The sequence below is a fragment of the Dromaius novaehollandiae genome, chromosome 2, assembly GCF_036370855.1.
Source record: "Dromaius novaehollandiae isolate bDroNov1 chromosome 2, bDroNov1.hap1, whole genome shotgun sequence".
NCBI lineage: Eukaryota > Metazoa > Chordata > Aves > Casuariiformes > Dromaiidae > Dromaius > Dromaius novaehollandiae.
In genome coordinates, this window is record NC_088099.1 from 132,370,766 (window position 1) to 132,389,982 (window position 19,217).

A 19,217-nucleotide genomic window follows, 5' to 3' on the forward strand; every position below is an offset into this window, starting at 1 on the left:
AGAAGCATACAGCAGTTTCCATTAAGAAAAGAGGCAGCACCTGCCAACACAGGGCTTTGAGGTGACTAAGGTTTCACTCCATCTGAGCTGTGGGCAGCTGGATGGAGAGGTGAAATCCCAGATCGAAACATGGAGCAAATCACTGCGTGACAGCTGCATGCGAAGAAACAATTCATTAAAGGGTGTTTTGGGGCAGGACTATATCTTTTGGAGTGACCCAATTTTTTTGTCAGAGGTTTTAGACAGGAAAAGTTAGACATGTCACATGTTATTCAGTTCCTATTTCCCTAGCTTCAAACTTGAATATTCTCATTAATATATGGTAAATACCATCTTTTTAATAGTGTCAACTGCACCACCGAAAGAAGGCAGGTGTTAGATGAAAGCTAGCAGGCAAAATTCCCATGGTTTTAACTTATATAGCTCTATTGGAAATTATTTTTAGTAGTGAACGTTGTATCCTAGCACTAAAAAGACCCTTTACTAAATCCAGGCTATGAGCTGTTCCACTTTATAGAGTTCTTCAGGCTCATAATTGAATTTCAAAGCATTTAATTATTTCAATTTTTTGTGTCAAAAATCTCTATGGATAAGAGAGAGTGGGACATCAGCCCAACCAATAATACCTCCCGCAACATCAGAAATTTTAATATATGATCACTCTATGTCATTGTACCATGCAAAAACATATTCATAAACACTTCTCAATCTCCTGTTTTCAGGTCCTGAAAATGTTGCCTGCTCTTTTATGGAACTAGTGGTACCTAACACAGTCCTTAGTGAGTGTATATGGACATATTCCTGCTGTCACATCTCCAGTTTCGCTATCAAAGTACTGTTGCAAATCTGATTCTCTGTAAAACTTGAATTAAGCAGAAACTTGGAGAAGGGAAAAAGATTTGAAAGTCTGAAGGAGAGATCTTCAGCTCCTATAAATTGTTACAGCATGACTTAATAATGCAGCCCAGGACAGTTTATACCAACTGATAACCTGCTCTGAGATTTTAGGATTGTCAGCAAATTCTGTTTTGCGGTATAAACCTAGTCATTTCCTGAAACTCCATGTTACAGTTAATCTTAACAAAACTATCTGAGTTTATTCAGAAAGCCAACAGTCACTTCCTGTGTAGCTGACTGATCTGTGACTCACCTAACACGTTACTGAATGTATGTGTTGCAAAAATAAAGGAATTGTTGCTCAAGGCTTCCCATAAAAATGTTAGCCCATATATTCTACTGTATTGGAGGACACAGCAATTAACATTCAAATCCATTTATTATTCTTAAGATTTCTTTTCCAGCATGTACAGATTCATTGGTACTATTTTTTATGTCTCAATTTAGAAAAGAATGACAGTTTTCCTCAGTATTGCAGTGTGCATTTTAGCTTGCTCTAATGAAGACAAATTCCTCTCAATCAGGAGCGTTCTGTTCATTAAGTGAGACAGATGGCAGCCTTGCTGTATTGGTAAGGATTCCGGGATTTTACGCTTATTTAGGGTATACTAGTTTGTGTTCCCCAGCTAAAAAATGATCAATATTTCACAAGGAAGAGATGTCAGACTCTACCTTTACAGAATTTTTGCGATATATACACAGTTCTCTATTAGTAAGCTGAAAATCTGAAGGTTCCACAGAAAGGCAGGGAATAAATACACTCAGATGAATTTGTAAAACATGGTACAGCAGATGTTTCTGTCTTTGCAGAAAATTAAATATACGCTTTCAAAGCTCTGCCAGAACAGAGTTTATTCAGTTCTGGAGGAGAATCTGTGCAACTGAAAGGAATGTAGCACCCCTTGCTTTTCCTCTTCTCTGATCCTGAGCACAGTACTAGGGTTCAAGGCCCCCAGCCTTCAATCTGCCAGTTATAATAATTAAAGCCAGGAAATTAATACTGGAATGGAAAGCTCAAAATAAAATTGTGTTGATCATAGGAATCTGTGCTAAATGCCCACATCCTGGACTCTGTCTGTAATCGAGAGAGTTGAGACAGGTCAGCTTCTGCAAACTGTCAGACTCTGAGCAGCAGTTGGGTATCCCGGCCTCTGAAAATCTGGAGTCATCATACACACAGAAGGCTGCACGCAATGGCTAGATAGACATCATCATCGTGTAAGGCATCATGTAAAGAAACAAAATAATCATTCGTGCTAAGGGCAAGTAAAACATTGCAGGAGTAGATAGGAATGTTATCACCTTATTCAAATATTACAGATATAAAGCAATTCACACTGCAATGTTCATGATGCCTCAAAAATGATATTATTCATATTAGTTTTGTGACAAACTATCTACTTTTTAGTGTAAAGATGAGGACTTCAGGATGGGAGAAACCACTTACTTGGTAGTATTCTAAAATATGTGGGGAAATAGTGTATGAGTGAACACACAAATACACAAGGACATTATCTGCATATAAAGCATTCCTCTTTTTTGCACAGTCTGACTTCACACAAAAAATACGTACTGTCTGAGGTATATCTAATCCTAGGAATACTAATAAAAGGTTTCATTCAATTGTCATTTCTGTCGACTTTGTCTTAACACTTGCTTCGTATTTGGCTTCAGGGAAGGTTAACCTATGTTCAGACTGTGTTTTCTCCAAAGACAGTGAGGTCTTGGTTCAACTAACTGGGAAACAGATGAAAGCAGCACAAGGCTCTTCATTATCTCCTAAAAATGACAGACTCTGCCTTCATTATATTTGTTAACATTTTCATTGACAAATAACACAAATAAACTTTAAAAGGGAAAGAATCAAGACAAGCTTTCATCTAGGTCTAATCTGCACAGATTTGAAAATGCAAGCGAGGCATGCTTCAACAGAAGACAGCAAATTCATGTTCTGAATGTTGATTACCAGCCAAAGACTGCTTAGTGTATTTATGAAGGAACTTAGTGGACCTCTGTTCAGCTTCGAGTGGGGAGGTGAGATATACATATCAGAAGAAATGTCCTTCCTGACAGCCTCGCCAAAGAAGCCACAAACAGAGAAGAAATAAAGAGGGAAACAGGCCCAAAGCCCTAATGAAATTCCCGCTGAATGCTAAGGCATGTAGGCCTTGTGGATATATGACTGTGCACAATATTTTAAATATTAATTAAGAAGAGAGAAAGGAGTTATGTTAAAAAGACTGCCAGTTCCCCAAAGAAAACAGCTTTTGTGTATCACTTTATACTAGTGATGACAGAAAATACCACAGAGTTACATACATTTTTTGTCTAGAAGTATTTACAAACAACTTTACAAACTTTTATACACATTTCTAGGTCTTCTTGTTTACTTTTAAGTTAAGAGCAAAATTACAAAAAGTCCCCAGAAGCTCCTAAGGCTCAGTTGATGCCTATACTTTACATTCATGTGTGGCTTCTTCCTGGGAAAAGGGAGGAAGGGTTTAAAAATGCGCAAATCACAGACATCCAAAGAGCTCTGCATTTAAGGGTTCCTAGATAGTGGCATCCATAGAGAATTGCCACTTTACTTCCCTTCAGATCGCAGAAAACTACTATTGGTGGGCTCAGGGCAAAAGAGATTAAAGATGGAGAAGGATCCATATATGAACTGGAATAATTAGATGAGTATTTTAGTGCTGGAACATCTGGCCGAGAAGAGTCATAGATCAATTCCTACTGCATACAGTAGTTCAAACAATGCAAGGAGTGGACACTGTAAATTTTACATATAGCATTGAAAATGATCTCTTTTACACTGTTAATATTTGACTCCTGATGCATATTTTGAGGTCAAAATTATGGTTTACTGACACAATCTTGACTAGGCACAGTATGATTCCATCAATCAAGAAATACTGACTTCCTTGAGAAAGACATAGCCTTATAGTTTTCACTGGCTGCTTTGTTTTCATGCCTTAACACTAAACATTGTAAAAATCTTGAAATTAAAAAAGAAAAATTTACAATTTACAAGTGTTCATATAAGTAAATTATCGAAAAATTCAAGATCATCTACAGGGAGCTACCAAATAACAATGCTGATAATGACACTGGGCCTGTGGGAAGAATAATCCACATGCCGTGAGGAACGGATGATGTGTTTCTTCCAGAACAATGAGTCATGAAGTTAGTCTTTTCTTCTAATATCTGTTTCTTCAGTGACAGCAGAAGTCTTGAGTAAATGTTGATTACTTATTTCGACCTAAAAAGCAGAACATATGAATTACTTACAAATGAAAATTTCCATATCTTCTGTTCTATCTTATCTATCTTTTAGTTTGTGAGATGTAAACTCATGCCAGCTAACAGGTTAGCAACAAATGAACAAGCAGATACAAAAACCTCTGGACATTAATTTCCTCAGCTCTAAGAGACACAAATAAGGTCAAGGATAAATGCCTGGATATGGAGCAGTAGCTTTGTATTTTGGTTTGGTTTAAGATCAGGTGCACCACAAAGGCAAAAAACATTTGAAGAAAAATACCACAGGTGGTAAACCGTGCTTGAAGTTCTCATAATAATAGATCCTTTTCAGCATAATGTGTTTTAACAGTAAAAGGTTTCTGTTCACCAGGTTATAAAATTCTCACATGACCCGGTTACAAACACATACATCTGAACAGGATTCACACTATTTATAGTCCTCACCACAATCACATGCCCACATAATCTGTGCATTCTCACATACCTGCCTGAAAAGCACGTTTACTTGTGTAACCTAGAAAAAAACCTTCTTTCAGAGTGATTTCATAGTGGTAGAGTGTAGGAGAACATACAAACAGGACAGGATCACACCGACCCATTGCAGGGTGGTAACCACTCCACTGGCCGAGTTTCTCAGCCACTCCATTGGTTCCATGAGCAGAAGCCAGTATTGTCCTTAGAAATGCTATTTCTCCTGGGGAATTAGGGATTCAGTGTCTCTCCAGACAGGATAGCCCAGGGCTATAATAACAGTGGATCTGATCTAGTCATGCAAACGGGAATGGTAGGCAAGAAATTTTAACCTCTGGAAGTCATGAAAATAAATAAATTTTTAAAAAAGACAATGTAAACCAAAATGCAATGTTGTTTTTTTTCTTCTAATCCCCTTGTTTCTCTCTTCCATCAAGCAGCACATCAAGCAATTCTCACTACCACCAAGTGACCTGGCTGTTGATGTTGTGCTTGAAACGTGAAGACACAATAGGCTTCTTTATAGTTCATGTGCTTTAGTCCCAAAGGGAACAGGATGACTTTTCCTCCGCTCCCTTGTGTCCTCCCTTCCCCACATCTTAATTTAAACTACACAGTACAGGACAGGGATTCTGCTTTTGCTTGTCCTGTAGCCTACTGAAGTTACAGGAAGAACCAACAGCAATCAAACAAGCTATGATTGTTAATATTTGCATTAAGAAATGTTCTGTGTGAGAACATGTTCAAGTTTAACCTCTTCCCATGGGTGAAAAGAACTATTCTTAGACTTGCTAATCATTAATAATTATGGCAGCACTAAGCAGATATTATACTGAATATGAGTACTCAATAAACACTGTGAATGCCTTCTGCATAGTTTGATGAGGCCACAGAACCTTGTATTTTTAATGCGCTGTTTAGTTAATTCATGCATGAAATAAGAAAATGGATGAGATGAGGAAAATGGATATACAGCCAAATTATCATCTATAAAAAGCATCACACTAATTTTTTCCCATGAGTAGAGTGGTGAAGATGGAAAAAGATTTGTAACATTTATTAAGGCACTTAATATATTTAACAAGGATTTTTCATGTTCACCTCCAAATGAATAGAAACGGAGTTTTTAAGAGCCTGGATACTAGAAGTCAGATTTCTTAGGGAGACCCTCTGGATTCTCAGACTGTATATAACTGGTACTGATAGCAATTAACTTATTGAAAGAAGTCAAGCAGACAGATGTGCTGCAGACAGAAAAGCATCTGCAAATTGGTGGCTAGCACAATCCACTGACTATTCAAATCGTTTCCATAATTTGGCTTTTAATTCAGACTTAGATCACGGATATTATTTTTCTCCTTTGAGCTACTTAACTAAGTTAATCAAAGAACAAGAAGTTCTCTACTGTAAAACAAACAGAACAGATTTTGCAGAAACAGATATATATTTAAAAATATTTTCTGAAAATGTCAGTGTTTTCTCTCCTTTAGTAATAGTGAATTTATTAAGAAAGCACTAAACATGTATTCACCTAATGCTTTCAAATTAGCCTCAGTGCAGCTCTAGAGATTAAAATCTTTTATGGAGAGGTGTAAAAGCTGTGACTTTCTTTTTTCCTGGATACTTATTTCACTTTTTTAGTCTCCAGCATCTCAATTAGAACGGTCAAAACTCCATTCTACTGTCATCTTTCCCACACAAAATGCAGCAAAAACAGTATTTCATGAAACATTCATGAAAATGCAGGTTCCAGTATAGGGAAACTACTACATCCAATGTAGCTAATGCCATGCCAAACCATTCATTATTGTTTATTTTAGTGTCTTAATGTGATATTTCTTCCTGCTCTAACATACATTGTTATATGGAGATAGGTTTTTTTTTTTTTTTTTCTTTTCAGGCTTTCATAATCCCACAATATTTACTTACTAAAATTGGATAATGTTTTGTCCGCATTTATTTCTACAAACTGGAAGCTGCAGCATGAATAAAATGTATTTAAAAAAACACACAAAAAGTAATAAAGTCCCAAGCAGGGTGTCAAATTTCCAGCCCAAAATACTTTTTTAGCAACTGTTTTGATCTTTAAGTTAAAACTCCCAGCATGTACACACATGCATACACAAGGAAAAAAACCTTCAGTCCCATTTTAATTCTCTTGGCTAATAAGTAAAACATAGTAGGTCATTACATCAAGTTCAGTCAGTCAGCTACACTTGGGTTTCATGTTACATTTAAGATGCATGAAAGGCCCAAAGGTAAATCTGAAGGCAACAACAACTTACAAGCACCTAACAAGACATTGTTGACATTTTCAAATGAACATCTTCCATTTCACCAATGTCCTTTGAAGTATCATCTATCTGAAGTTATCTGAGCTTCTGCCAAAATATATGTACTGCTAATATCTTCCTGTACTTTAATTTATTCCAAATAAAATGAAATGGTATGCATCTAAAATGTTCCATTAGGTAGTGGAGAATATTTTGTAGGCAGAGACTATGAAAATTGTGCTTTAAGCGTGGGAGACAATAACCGAGGAAAAAAAGATAATGAAGTTCCAGTGAAAATGTACAGATGGATTTTAAGCTGACTAGTAGTTTTTCAGCGAACATTTTTCTTTCAGTAGCTAGACAAACATAGGAGCTTCTGCTTTTCCATAAGTGTGTTAAGTGATTATTATGCAGTAGCAGCCATACACCACCCCTGTTCTTGCTAAGAAGTCAGCAGGGAAGCGACTCCATCCTTCACTGATAGCCTCTCCTTGCATTAAGATGAGGCACAGCATGGTGGACATGGTGATATCTACTAATCCTTGCTTTAGCAGATATGCCACCAATGACACTCAATGGTACTCACTAACATGTTTTATGTGGATTAATTTTTAATTAGGTTATAATTAAAATATAATTAAATTATTAGTAACCTCATGCCAAAATTATTTCAGGAGAGGGTTAGGTTTCATTCCAGTTAGAAGGATTAATGTGGTCCATGGGACCAGAACCTTACCTACGGGCTTTACAGGCTTTAATTCAACATGTTCCTGGGGGGGTTGTCGGTAGGAGTATGTGTCAAGTCCACCTATGAAATCAACTGAAAATACAACAGTTCCAGAAATGAACAAATGGAAATGAAAATATGTCAACTTAAAAATAAATATGGACAAATTATATTCAAAAAAAGAAAAAATATTAAGCACATGTGCAGTTTGCATACCAGAAATAAACAAGTAGGTAAAAATAGTGCAAAACAGGCTTAGAGAGGCTCTATGCTCTGTCTTCTTTGGGGTCTATTTAGCACTGTGCCTGGCAAGATAGTCTATCAACTAAGTGACCAGACAGGCATGCTGCTCTTAGTGTGCTTGCAAAAGGAACATTTACAAATCTGCAGTGTAAGTAAATAGTAACCACTGTAAGATAACGTAGCATCTTCTTTTTACAGTACTCTCAGTATATATTTCATATTTAATTCAGTATAATTAATTCAGATCAAATTCCTTTTGAAGCATTTAGAAATTTAGCCTGTGGAAACAATAGAGAACTTCGTCTCTGTGAACCAATTTCACCTGGAGTTTTACAAATCAATGGAGTCATGGCAATGTAACAAGGCAATGAAAACCAAAAGTGTTTGAGAATAAACTCGTGAAGACTGTATGTGAAAAAGCAGCAGAATCTTCTGTGAATGAACTTTTGGGGACAGGAAATCTTTTCAGAATCCTTCCCCACTTTGTCTTAGGATTCCCATATCAGAAATAATGTGGAGATACGAGCTTTTAAGAAATTTTTAGTTCCTTCTATGGTCATGTTGATTTAGAAGGGCTTTTACAGTCCCAGTATAGATCTGACAAATTTACAGCACATTAGGAATCTTTCGTCACATGGAAAGCAATTGCCATTATTTGCATTGCAAGAATATATTTAGGTCCTAAATTAAATTACATCCTTATTGTGCTAATCACTATATGAGCACTTAATAAGAAACAGCCCCTTTCCAAACAATGTATTTACTAGGTAAACACAGGAAGAAAGAGTGCTTGTCCAGGATGAGAGGATGGAGAAGTGAGGCTTAGAGATTGAAGAACTGATGAAATACCCTCTGAAATTCATGGAAATGCACCTGTTGTGTTTAATCGCCTTTCGTCTTGAGTTCAAAAAGGGGTTGCTTAGCTGAAAACTGAATTCGATTCATTTCAGTTATGGACCATCACCTTAGCTGCAAGGACATTTTCTTAAAACTCTGTTAGCAGGACATAATGGCGAACAATTGAATGTCAGCCCTAGCTGATATGCATCTCCTCTATTACACTTTCTTTCATGTTGCAACCCTCTTTCACAAAACTATAACAAAATAAAACACCATACATGAAAACTGACCTAAGCACGAATGGGACCCAACCCTTAAAAAGAGATGTATTTGCAGACGTATTTTTAGAAAAGCTAGCTTTTCAAATATCTGATTGTCTAATATGATTCATAGCTACTGATTCATTTTTCAGAAGAAATCATGTCCATAGTAATAGAATCTGGTTGTGTGGTTATGTACTGTAGTTTTCTCTGCTCTCTGAATAGGATTATTTTTTACTTCGGGCATGTGATAGAAGGAGTTAGCAAGTACATTTTTGAGATGATTCACCACTTCAGAACCACTCATAACTCCTCTCTCACCAATAACAAACACAGTCTTCCTGCTTCTGTAAGCAGGAAGAGAGTTTAAAGTAACTAGCTCTGCTGCCACCAAATCTTTTGGAGAAACAAATGAAGTTAATATGTGTTAATGACTGGCAATATAGACATGTTTTTTTCTGGCAAAGAAAATATATTTAACAACACCATCAAAAAGGTTCAGAGCTCAGGCACTCACATCCATGTAGATGGAGCTTCCTCTTTTGCTTTCCAAGATACGTGCTCCATTCAGCTAAAGCTGAAGTTTGACTTAGACTTCATGCTGAGACAATTCTCAAGGCAAGAAGCAGCTCTATCACACAAGACAATGGGATGTGCCATTTTCTGCATACATTCTGTTTCATGGAGAGATAGCTGATAAATCTTGAATATGAAAATTCATTGTCAGTTATTTAAATTTCAAATTAGTTTTCATTTAAAAAATTCAGACTGATTTTACCTGATGTTTTCCCCACTTATGTCTGCTAGACTCCCAGGACTGAGACCACAAGGGAATGGCAGCCATTAAGTATAGAGATTTGAATTTTTATCCTCATTCTGTGTGGAGATATTACTATGTACCTTTCAGTTCAAACAGGCATCTGAGACATCCAACTTTGATCAAATAAAGCTTTACATTTAGTGAACTTTAGGATGCATACATACATTCCTCTGTTTAAATGGGCAAGAGTAAACAGCTGTAACATTTGTATAGGTTTCCAAGAGGAAAACATTAGTTTAAGGGTGATTGATACTGAATAATTGATTTTGTTTATTTCTGGCCTGGTTAATGGATTATGTATGATAACTGCCATAAATTCATAGGACTACAACAATTAACTTTGGAAAGCTGCATATGCCTGGAATAAAGTTCAATGAAAAAAAAATCATTTCCTATACTTCTATAATTTTGTTCATTAAAATAACCCCCCTGCCCCCCAAAAAACCTATGACATTAGCAGCAGGGATATTCAGTCACTAGAAAAGGAGCACCCCATGGAGTCCAGTCATTATCTACAGTCATGCAGAGAGAAACTTAAAATCCTAGGGAGAGGATTTTTTTAGCACCGCACAGATAATAGCAGGTTACAGCAGAAACTAGTTATTTTATCTGCAGCTGGCTGCAAAACATGATCCATATTCCCAGGGAATTGCTTCCTCCTTGTGTCACCTCAGTTCTGTGGTCATGCTGGATGCTTAATGGGCAGTGTGAAATGTTCTTTCAGAGTTCACTACCTGCTGGGCTTGGAAGTGCAAATCTGCACTGGCTGTCCACTGCGGGTAGTCCATTAACATGATGTTCATTCACTCATGGGTCATATCAGAGGAACAGTTGTCATAATCTGCTCGAGTGAGAAAAGCGCGAGACGCTGCTGGCTGAAGAAGGTGTATTCACTGTCATCAGTAATTTGGGGGGTTATTCTTTTTTAGACAGCTGACATTTAGCTATGCCTTATTGCTATTAATACAACGCATTCATCTATACGCTGGTTAAAATTTCCTTTCCTTTGACAGTTGCACAGAAGAATCAGAGATCTGAAAAAGAAATCATTTTTCCTTCCCCACCCTTTCATCTGAAATTCAGCTTCCCTGGCAATATCCTACTGACCTGTTGGCAGGCCCTGTGCACACAGCTGCCAGAGCTTGTCAGCCCATTGGTATATTACTAATTTCTCCTTTCAAAGTGGGCAAAGTCTAAGCATGTCTGGAGGTGCAGGGTATGAACAGAACAGTGGTATGAGGACAACACAGTTCTTAGTAAGTCCTGCAAGAGCAGCCTCTGGAAAGTCTCTTGGCCTGGTATACCTCAGATCTTCCTTATGCTTGCCTCTCCTTTTTATATGTGAAGGTAAGCAAGTCCCCAAACCGGTGGCTTGAATAGTCAGCACCTTCAGCTGGCCTTTTTCCAACAGAGAAGACAGGCTAGCAGCTGCTTGCTTGAACGCTTTTATGTACAGTAGTTTTTCTTAACCTATGGGGTTCCAAATACTATTTTGCATTGTATTATTCGTACTCTGATGAGATTTTTTGAACAGCAACAATATAATATAATGCAATTACTTTCATTAAGAAAAGGTTGGTGAGTGGTGGAGGGTGCAACCAGTTTAAGTGACAGGCAGTATGAAAAGGAGACAAAGTCAACAAGAAAGAGAAAGCAAAAATGGAGAATTGATAAGTCAGTATTAGATGTTCTGTATAAAGTCCAAACTTACTTTGGACTTTCCAGTGTTTGAATTTGTAGCTTATATAAACTTTCCAGATAAGCATGGTTCATTTCCAGGGTTTCAATTTTTTTCTGTTGCCTTCCATTCTGTTCTTATATCCTTCACTGAACTAGACATATCCATCCAGTTACCTGTCAGGAGCCAATACTATCTATTCTTCCCCCTTCATATGAAGTCTAAGCACCTGAGCCTCAAATCATGTAGCAAAAGGATCCTACATTTCTTTGCAGGATCCCCCAAATAATAGATTCTTATTTATGTAGATGACTACAGGAGGGAAGATGCATGCAAGACAATTAAGAAAGGAAGAAGTGACATGAATAATAATATGTGGCTCTGTTTCTGTTTCTATAAAGTACTAACTGACAGCAATCAGGGTAAGACAGGAAAAAGTGGCAGAAAATTACTAGAAGGCAAACATTTACACGAACTTTTATTACTAGAGGCTGGAAGGGGGATATTTCAGGGTTCTGCAGTAATTTTATCCAATTTGGCATTGCATTTTCTCTTTAGTGTTCACCCAGTGAGATATATCTTTATTTTAAAAACCACCCCGCATTGTAACGTGAATACTATTCTGATCACCACACTTTTTTGCAGGACTGTGCTGAAAGAAGCACCCTTTCTCAGGTTGACTTAAAATGGCACTGGCATGGAAATTTTAACTGATGATCTTTGCTGCTGAACTCTCTCCTCATTTTGTCAGTTCTCTGATGTCCAACATATTCACATCAGGCACACAGAGGTTTTTATTCTCTAAGGATATTGCTGCCCAGTAAGATGAAAGAGATAAAAGGAATATCAAAGGTGTTAGCAAGTGAAAGTGGCTCAGACCTTCCCATCCCAGATCTCCCTGGCTGTTCTGAATCTGAAAACATCTTTCCAAAATGTTCTCTATGCCGTGTCTTAGAAAGCTGTTGACAACCATGCCATCCCTTTACCAAAGCCAGGAGACAGGCTGCCCGACTACAACATTTGTTATTTTAAAGGAAGTATTCCCAACTGCTTTCAAGTCATTAAGGTCTCCTAGCCCTTGCCTGGTAAAGTCCCTAGCAGAGTATGATCATTGCACATGAAGTCTATAGAAAAATACACTTATCAGAAGTTTATTATCACTAATGTACTTGAAGTTGTAAATATACAGGAATTCTTTTCTTTAAGCTTAAGGAAATATCCATTTTTTTCTTGACACTCTGCTGTCTGCAAAACCCATATTCAAAATTTAAATTAATGAGAACAGGTTTAAAATATATCATACTCTCTCTAAATACCTTTCAGAGCCTCATCTTTTTTAGGAAAGCAGCTCAGGCTGGGCACCAACATCCCTTGCATCTCAGCAAGGTTGGCTCTGACTTACGTTATTCATCTGCAACGTTGTCATAACGAAATATTTCTGATTGCATATTTTCTTCCTATATAGTTACCTATTCTGTCCCTCATTTTAATGATAACACTACCATTCTTTTCCCTTAATTTTCATCTTGATGACTAAAATACTTGCCTAGTTACTCATAACTAAAGGACTTGTCATTTATTTATGGAAAAAAAGCATATGGAAATTATATTTATAATCACTTCAAATAAAGAAAGCTTTTTTTTCCCAAGGCATGTATTTAAAGATACTACTGCTAATTCTAAAACAAGATTGTTTGAAATAAAATGACTGGTAGGCTGCTTTGTGCCTGTGACCAAAGTGAATTAGAAATAGGCCCAAATACATCTTACTAGGTCATTTTTATCCAGTAAGAAGATTAAAAAGGTGAAAAATTTTAGCTCACATTGTTTTCCCTAATTATTGACTTTTCTGCCCTCTAGCTTCCTTCACCTTCTAATCCCGCTTGGTGCAGAATGCTCTGTGATTCCTTCTTTTTCTTACCATTAAGTTACTGCCAATGCACAAATTAAGTTAGTGCAGGAAAAATCATCTGTGGGTACAGAATGTTTAACACCCAGAAATGACAACTATTGACTACATTTCTTACCAAGGAAGAAACAACGCCATCAAACTCTTGCAACACGTCTAGTCAATCCACTAAAATGGCAGCTCGGGTAGTCAGGAACAAAGACTGTTACTGTACATAAAGGCTCCAGTCATGCCTCAGAAAAAATGATCTTCATGATAAATGTGTCCACGCTGGCTTCAGAAGAGGCAGAACTCTGAATCAGCTTTTCGAAGGTATGCTTTGATCTTTTCTTGTAGCCTGATTCAGGGATATGTGTTATGTATTAGTGTGCCTTTTTATTTCTGCTGAGTTTTATGCCATAAACTACAGTGTTCTTTTAAAAATGTTTAGTGTAGATGCTAGGACCAACTGGAATTGATCTCTCCCACTTACAGGTCATTGCTAATTTGCAAGTTAGGTATTTTGTTCTTTCAGATTTTTTTTTTCCCTCATCAGATGAATCCCACAGGGCTCTATTTTTGGCCTTTTGTTCTTTGTATCCATAACAATACTTTTGCTTCAGTTATTTGTCAGTATGAGACAATTATCTATTTTTAAGACAGCTTTTCAGTCTCTCTATCTGTCTCATTATTATATATCCAAGGATATATCAACTGCTGTTTCTTACCTTAACTACATGATATGGATGCCTCACGTGAAATTTATTTCTCTTTATATAATGAAGATCCTGTTCAGCTCTATGGAATAATTAAGCATAAATTTCCTTGAGCAATACATTTACAGGAGCAAATACATGAGATAAAGCCATGTCTTTCAGAACACTTGTGCCATTCAGAGTAAAGGATTTCCATACAAAGAAGAAAGTTCATATCTTCCATCCACAGCAGAAGAACATTAACATCATTTTAAAAATGTGGGATATGGCACTTGAAGGATCCTTTGTATCATTGAATGATTCTGTGTTTTTTGTTCCCACCTTCCCAGGGATGAAGACTGCCCCTGAACTTTGCTGCTAATATCCTCTGTGACGTGATATTTGCTTCATGTGTTTGCATCTTTAGTTCTTTTACAAAGAGTAAATGGATCTGGAATGAGAGTGAGTCCACTTCTGCCCCAGGAATTAACCAAGCACGTTTAGGGAAGGAGTGTTTCTGCGTGTGGGCAATGGTGCAGGACACAAGGGAGAGAGGCACCTCAAAGAACTGGAAGTTCACAGTCAGGCAGGGGCTGCTGAGGGGAAGAGTGACCCAGCGGCACGGCAAGCCTTCGCAGAGAGGAAGGAGGGTGCTGCTAAGGACTGGGGAGACCAAGCAGAGTTTGTTGCAATGAAAAAAGCCAGCAAGCTGGCCAAAACTCAGAATGGAAGTGTGGTTCTCCTACCGCTCGGATACAGACAAAGGAGGAGATGCTACAAGCCTCTCATTTCTATTTTCTATGATACATAACTTTGAGATATCTGTTTAAGAAGTGTGTGAGTTTATAATCCACTTAATTCTGACTTTTTTGAATTCAGTGTTGTGATATGCTTTGGGAGTTCACTATGAAAAGGTCTATGCATATCCACTTCAAAGCTGTGGCTGATTTAAGTTCTGTCACATTCAGCCTGTGTTGCAATTTTTCTTGTCTTTCTTTCATGTCCCTACTTTTGATTCTTTCCTTTAAAAATCTGCTTAATGTCTCTGTCCTTCTGATGTCAGTCATTTTGAGTCTTATTCCTCCCTGGCCCTTCTTTCTTTTATTAGCAGCTGACTTCGCTAGGGTGCAGGTATAGACTACCATTTTTAACTTGACATACAGGCTAAAAGATTTACTTCCAGAAGCCTGAGATGCCAGGTACCAGCTTTCCCAGGAGGATTCTGATCTAGTGATCTCATTTCGCCTCCACTTTCTGATACCAAGTACATCATGCTTTTAACATTGTTTTCCACTTCAGATGAGACAATTTCCATTTCCAAATCCTCCTTCTCATTTATCATCCTGCCTTTCCCCCCATAACCTTCACTGAAATCTTTTGCAGAAGTCCTGCTTCATCATATAACATCGCTCCTCATCGTGGGGCATCATATGCATTTCCCTTCCTCTGCAGCTCCTGCTGACAGCTACACCAAACTTTGTGGTGGCCTGCCTCAGACCTTGGGGAGCTGGCTTTGCACCATACATCTTCCAGGGTTTCCACATCTCTAAACTCCAAACTATTATTTTTCCCTCTGTTAGGCAGACCATGCTGCCTCCTTTGGTGGAGCCTTCCTCTATTCATCCCAGCAGGAACTTCCAGACTTTGCCTCTGGCCAGCGGTTCTCCTCTTTGATTAATCAACAGGTAAGCTGTGAGGTCTTACTGTGCCTTCTTTGAATTCAGGCGTACAGATCAGAAATATAAGTAGATTAACTCCTGTGATCTACAGATTCTCAGTCATCTTTCAAATTTTATCTTTCTGGACTAGCACAAACCAGAAAGCTCTAATCTTCCTTTTGTTTTTACCTATAGTTTTTTCAAGATGGAGAAGCCAGCAAAATAACCCATCTGTTGATCACTGTCATGCCAGCCTTCCCTAGCCCCAGTAAATGCACTGTCAATCCTTCTGTGGTGGCCTCAGTCTTCCCGAGGACATCTGATCATCTAGTATTTCAGAGCCTTTGCAGAAACATCCAGTAAGTCCACTGATTAATCGCACCCAAGTGCAGCAATGAACACTAGTTTGCCTCTGTGAGTGCTTCTCTGTTAATGGGGAAACCTAATGCACCTTACTTCTGTCCTGCTCGATCTTCACCTTCAAATTGACTAGCTGATCTCTTAAGATTTCTTCTGGCACTGCCATCTTCCTCACCAGCTCAAATAAGCCTTCAAAAACCCAAAATATAATATGACTATCTTAGCTATGGAAATGGAGCTAAAAACTTAGAACACGTAAAATTTGGAGCTTATAATGGCCAGTAGTCTTCTCATATATGAGGGAGTGAAAAATATGTGTCAACAAATACAACGGTTAGGAAAGGTTTTTCTCATTGCTAGAAAGTCTATATTATTTTATATTATGAGAAAGATGAATATGCAAAAGGGGAATAGAGTCTGTAACAGAATTAGCATTCATTTTGAAGCCGTCAGTGAATCAATCTGTTAGTGATAAAGATAATGCAATACTGACCTCATGAGTATAAAATACTCTCCTGAAGATAGATAAAGTAAAAAATACATTTTTATGAAAACTTTGTTTGAACTCTAATTACAGTCCTTCAAAATAACACATTGTCCTAATTAATGGAAGGTTTAAGGAGGAAAAGAAAATCTGTGGAAAACAACGCCAAGGAATAAGAGTCATCATATGAATAGTGAGAGTCACACAGTATTACTTGGCTTAGCTTGGCTGCACCTAAAAATCTGAACTGTAAAAGAGTTCAGAGAGAAAACAAAAACAACAACAAAAAAAACCCCCCACACATACTGAGATTAAATTTCTACTTGCAAAACCAACCATATATTTATTGATTCAATAAGGCATAAGGATGTAAAATGAAGTCTGAGAGTCCAGCTATGACCTAGGTCAGAAAGCAATGGTAAGAGAAAGACTTCTCACGATAAAGAGCTAACAAAGTAGATAATCAACACAGACTAGATACAATAAATATAATGTAGAATCTTTGAAAAATAAGTTTTGAGGAAGAGGTAATATATTTTATTTGACCAACTGACCCAGATGGAAAACTGTATCAGCTAGATCAACTGATTTAATAAGAGATTACACCTCTTGCTGTAAAACTTCCTTCTTTTATATCTTGAAATCATTAGGGCTATTAAAAGACTATAATCAGAAAATCTGAAAAGTACAGCATGTAGATAGCAATACCAGGTTTACAAATAGGAGGAATTTAGAAAGATTATTTTATGAAGGCTTGAAGGTATGATGATATCAGAGACAGAGTAGAGAACCAAAGAAATGATTATGGGAAAAAGTCAACTGGATAAAGAAAAGGGGTTATCAAAAGCTTAAATTATTTTTAATATTTGAATGTCCTTTCTCTTATCCATTGATTGTGGCTTTGCGATATCTTCTTTGTGCGAGTCTTTCTCTTGATTTGGTTTCATAAATAAACAACATATTGTTATTGCTTCTTTTTCCAAACCAAGCTGGCTACTTTTCTTGGTGGAACGTGTTGGCTCCCTTTAGATTTATGAAATTTAGAGCTGAGATTTTCAAAGTTGGCTAAAAATCAGGATAATAAATTTTCATTTAGGATATTTGATTTTGCTACATTTTGACAGGGTACCTTACCAAAAACAACCATCTTCCAATATTACTAAATAAAATAATATTCCAAAATTACCTTAGTATGACCTGAAATTCATAGCTTGGTTCAATATGCTTCACTGACTCTTGTGCTGCTGAGCCATCTCTCCTTGAATTTATACATTACCTGCTTTGCAAAGTAGTTGAGTTGTTTGGAAGGCTTTGGGACCTATAATGTATGATTTTTCTCTAGGATATTCTTTTAAAACAAGAAATCAGAGGCTTTGGCTTTCTTACTACTGTATCTCAAATCTTAGTATTGCTAGAAAGGAACTGTGAATAAACCTTGTCTTCAGAAAAACTCAATGACAGTCTCTCAGCTCAACTGATCTGTGTAGATCCATTTTCATTCTTCAGGTTATATTCTATAATGAAAAAGGCAAGGAACTTCTTTCTTATAAAATGAAACTTTAGATTTGCTCTAATGTTCTTGCTTTCTCACACAGGACATAAAGCAAAAGGCACTGAGAGCTCAGATCACTAAATTGCTAATTCATGCATAAGTCTTTTGAGTGTGTCAGACATGCTGAGATATTTATAACAGAAAACAGTGGGAATATTTGTCTCAATTGCAACCGTTCAGCTCACTGAATCCCAAGATTCCTTCCCAGCATATAATCAAGATAATTTATGGTCAGCTCACTGCAGGTGTAGAACCTGATTAATTCTCAGTTAATGGCCCTCTTCAGCTCAGCACGCCATCTTACAACACGGACCCACCATTCAGTCCACGCTCATGTGTCCCACACCAAAAGCAGCACTGGAAGTTATTATAAGATTGACCTCTTAAGTTTGATGCACTAGCTGGGATAATGGAAATTATCACTCAAGCAACAGTAAGAATGAAATAGATGTTATTTAAGCTGGGGCCGAGAAATGAGAAGAACCCATTTGCATAAAACTTAAAACTTGGGGGAGACAGTAGTTACATAGAAGACTGAGAGTCTGAAAAATTTCTTTTCAAGTTCCACAAATTAAAACAGGCACAAAGCTGTTGCCATTTAGAAATAAAAAAGTAAGAAGATTGGGAATGGAAGTGGAAAATGGATTTGAAAAGAGACTTAATTTAAATGGAGAAGCTGGGTGAAAGCTAGGGACAGGAACAGGCACCACTTAGGCCTGTATGTTATGTCAAGTGGAAAGCTCAGGAGAGGGAAGCTGGATGCTGGAGTGAGATTGATTTAACAATAGATGCAATTTAAGTGAAAAGGCTAAGGTGCTGGCAACTGGGGGTTGGAAAAGCATCCATTTAAAAGCAGATTTAATTTAAACAGAAAGGCCAAGGAGGTGGAAGGTGGAGCCTAGAATAAAATCAATATTAAATTAACTAAGTAGAAGCGTGAATTAAATCAGCTAGTTAAAAAGAAAAAAAAAGGGCATACTGGGCATATGTGGGAGTATGGAAGCAATGCATGGGCCTAAGAAATGTCAAGGAACTCTCAACAAAAAATATATTGCTTCTATTTAGAATTACACTTTCATGTTAGTAAGATATTATTTATTATAGAAG

General features: G+C 37.2%; 1 protein-coding gene across 7 annotated transcripts in view; it reads right to left on the reverse strand.

The window, feature by feature from the left end:
- Positions 1 to 1,257: 1,257 nt before the first annotated feature.
- The window catches only part of NKAIN3 (sodium/potassium transporting ATPase interacting 3), a 360,907-nt gene continuing 342,947 nt past the window's right edge, over positions 1,258 to 19,217 (reverse strand). For 4 of the 7 annotated variants that reach the window (XM_064507479.1, XM_064507475.1, XM_064507473.1 and 1 more), the window contains 2 exons: positions 7,642 to 7,725; positions 1,258 to 4,159 (listed from right to left, as the gene is read on the reverse strand). In XM_064507479.1, the coding sequence (XP_064363549.1) occupies positions 4,146 to 4,159; positions 7,642 to 7,725 (98 nt within the window). In that variant the 3' untranslated portion in view covers positions 1,258 to 4,145. Of the gene's footprint in view, positions 4,160 to 7,641; positions 7,726 to 19,217 lie in introns of those variants that run through there. The other 3 variants (XM_064507480.1, XM_064507477.1, XM_064507476.1) reach the window with 2 other exon arrangements.